The sequence below is a fragment of the Propithecus coquereli genome, unplaced genomic scaffold (genome assembly GCF_000956105.1).
Source record: "Propithecus coquereli isolate 6110/MARCELLA unplaced genomic scaffold, Pcoq_1.0 Scaffold19049, whole genome shotgun sequence".
Classification (NCBI taxonomy): Eukaryota; Metazoa; Chordata; class Mammalia; order Primates; family Indriidae; genus Propithecus; species Propithecus coquereli.
The window spans coordinates 1-1395 of record NW_012143912.1 but is presented as its reverse complement, the minus strand read 5'-3'; the positions used below and the strand labels follow the sequence as shown (position 1 = coordinate 1395).

Below are 1395 nucleotides of genomic sequence, written 5' to 3'. Positions count from 1 at the left end.
ATTAAGGCAGAACCAGATGAGAGCAACGCCCGTTATTTTCATGTGGTCATTGCTGGCCCCCAGGATTCCCCCTTTGAGGGAGGGACTTTTAAACTTGAACTATTCCTTCCAGAAGAATACCCAATGGCAGCTCCTAAAGTACGTTTCATGACCAAAATTTATCATCCTAATGTAGACAAGTTGGGAAGAATATGTTTAGATATTTTGAAAGGTAAGTGTTACCTTTATCATTATATGCTATTATTAAGATTTCTCCTTTTTTTTTTTAAAGCATTCCATATTTAAAATGTAAACATTGTAATCTTGTCTTTCACAAAGACCACAGAGGTCTGTGGGAGGGAAATGCAGCAGTTCTGGGCCTGTTTTTTCATGCTTTATCATACTAGGCCTTTTGCCTTCATAGATAAATGGTCCCCAGCACTGCAGATCCGCACAGTTCTGCTATCAATCCAGGCTTTGTTAAGTGCTCCCAATCCAGATGATCCATTAGCAAATGATGTAGCGGAGCAGTGGAAGACCAATGAAGCCCAAGCCATAGAAACAGGTATTTAATATTCATTCTCCTTCACACCACTTCCACTTTTAAAAACAAATTTATGCCACCATTTTTAAAACTTTTAAAAAACTCTTGGCAAGGAAAAGGAAAACATGTATTATAATAAATTAGATCCTGCTTATCGTATGTAAATGCCTTTTAACAAAAGATGTTCAAGCTCCATTATGGCCTGCTCTTGGTCCCCTAGATTTAAAAACAACCTATAATTGGGAAATCTTCTTGGACTCTTTTTATAACTACACCTGATTTAACAAATAACAAGTGTCTACCATTCATCTAGCAGCATGTAAAGATACTGGAAAACTTTTGAACTCATTTGACCTGTTTTTGTAATCTGTATGCAGCAGTTTGTAGCTAGAGAATTTGGAATTAGCAAGCTTCTTCCTGCTACAGATTTTAATAAAATTAGTAGGGAGCATGAAATATCTAGAAATGAAGGGGGCAGTTCTTCATCTTGTTGAATTTTGTAGAACTTCTGAATTTCATTGTGGTGTTTTGGTAATTAGATAAAGAGAAAATCTTTCGGCCCTAATCCAATTTATAGAAAATGGCATGAATTTAAGAGATTACATTTCCATAATTAACTTAATAGTGTTCGTTTGCTGTTTATGGTTTGGAAAATAACATATTGAACTAAGTAAAATAATAATTGCATGTTTGTTTTTGTCTACAGCTAGAGCATGGACTAGGCTATATGCCATGAATAATATTTAAATCGATCCGATCATCAAGTGTGCATCACTTCTCCCGTTCTGCCAAGACTTCTTCCTTTTTTGTTTGCATTTAATGGACACAGTCTTAGAAACATTACAGAATAAAAGCCCAGACATCTTCAATCC

The 1395-nt window shown here is 35.6% G+C and overlaps 1 protein-coding gene across 1 annotated transcript; it reads left to right on the top strand.

Annotated features, from left to right (window-relative positions):
• Window positions 1–6: 6 nt before the first annotated feature.
• On the top strand, window positions 7–1394 carry LOC105809196 (ubiquitin-conjugating enzyme E2 N-like). Its single transcript, XM_012642955.1, has 3 exons — window positions 7–211; window positions 404–544; window positions 1230–1394. Exons 1-3 carry the CDS (start codon window positions 124–126, stop codon window positions 1268–1270), a joined length of 270 nt encoding a protein of 89 aa, XP_012498409.1. The 5' UTR covers window positions 7–123; the 3' UTR covers window positions 1271–1394.
• The last annotated feature ends 1 nt before the right edge of the window (window position 1395 follows it).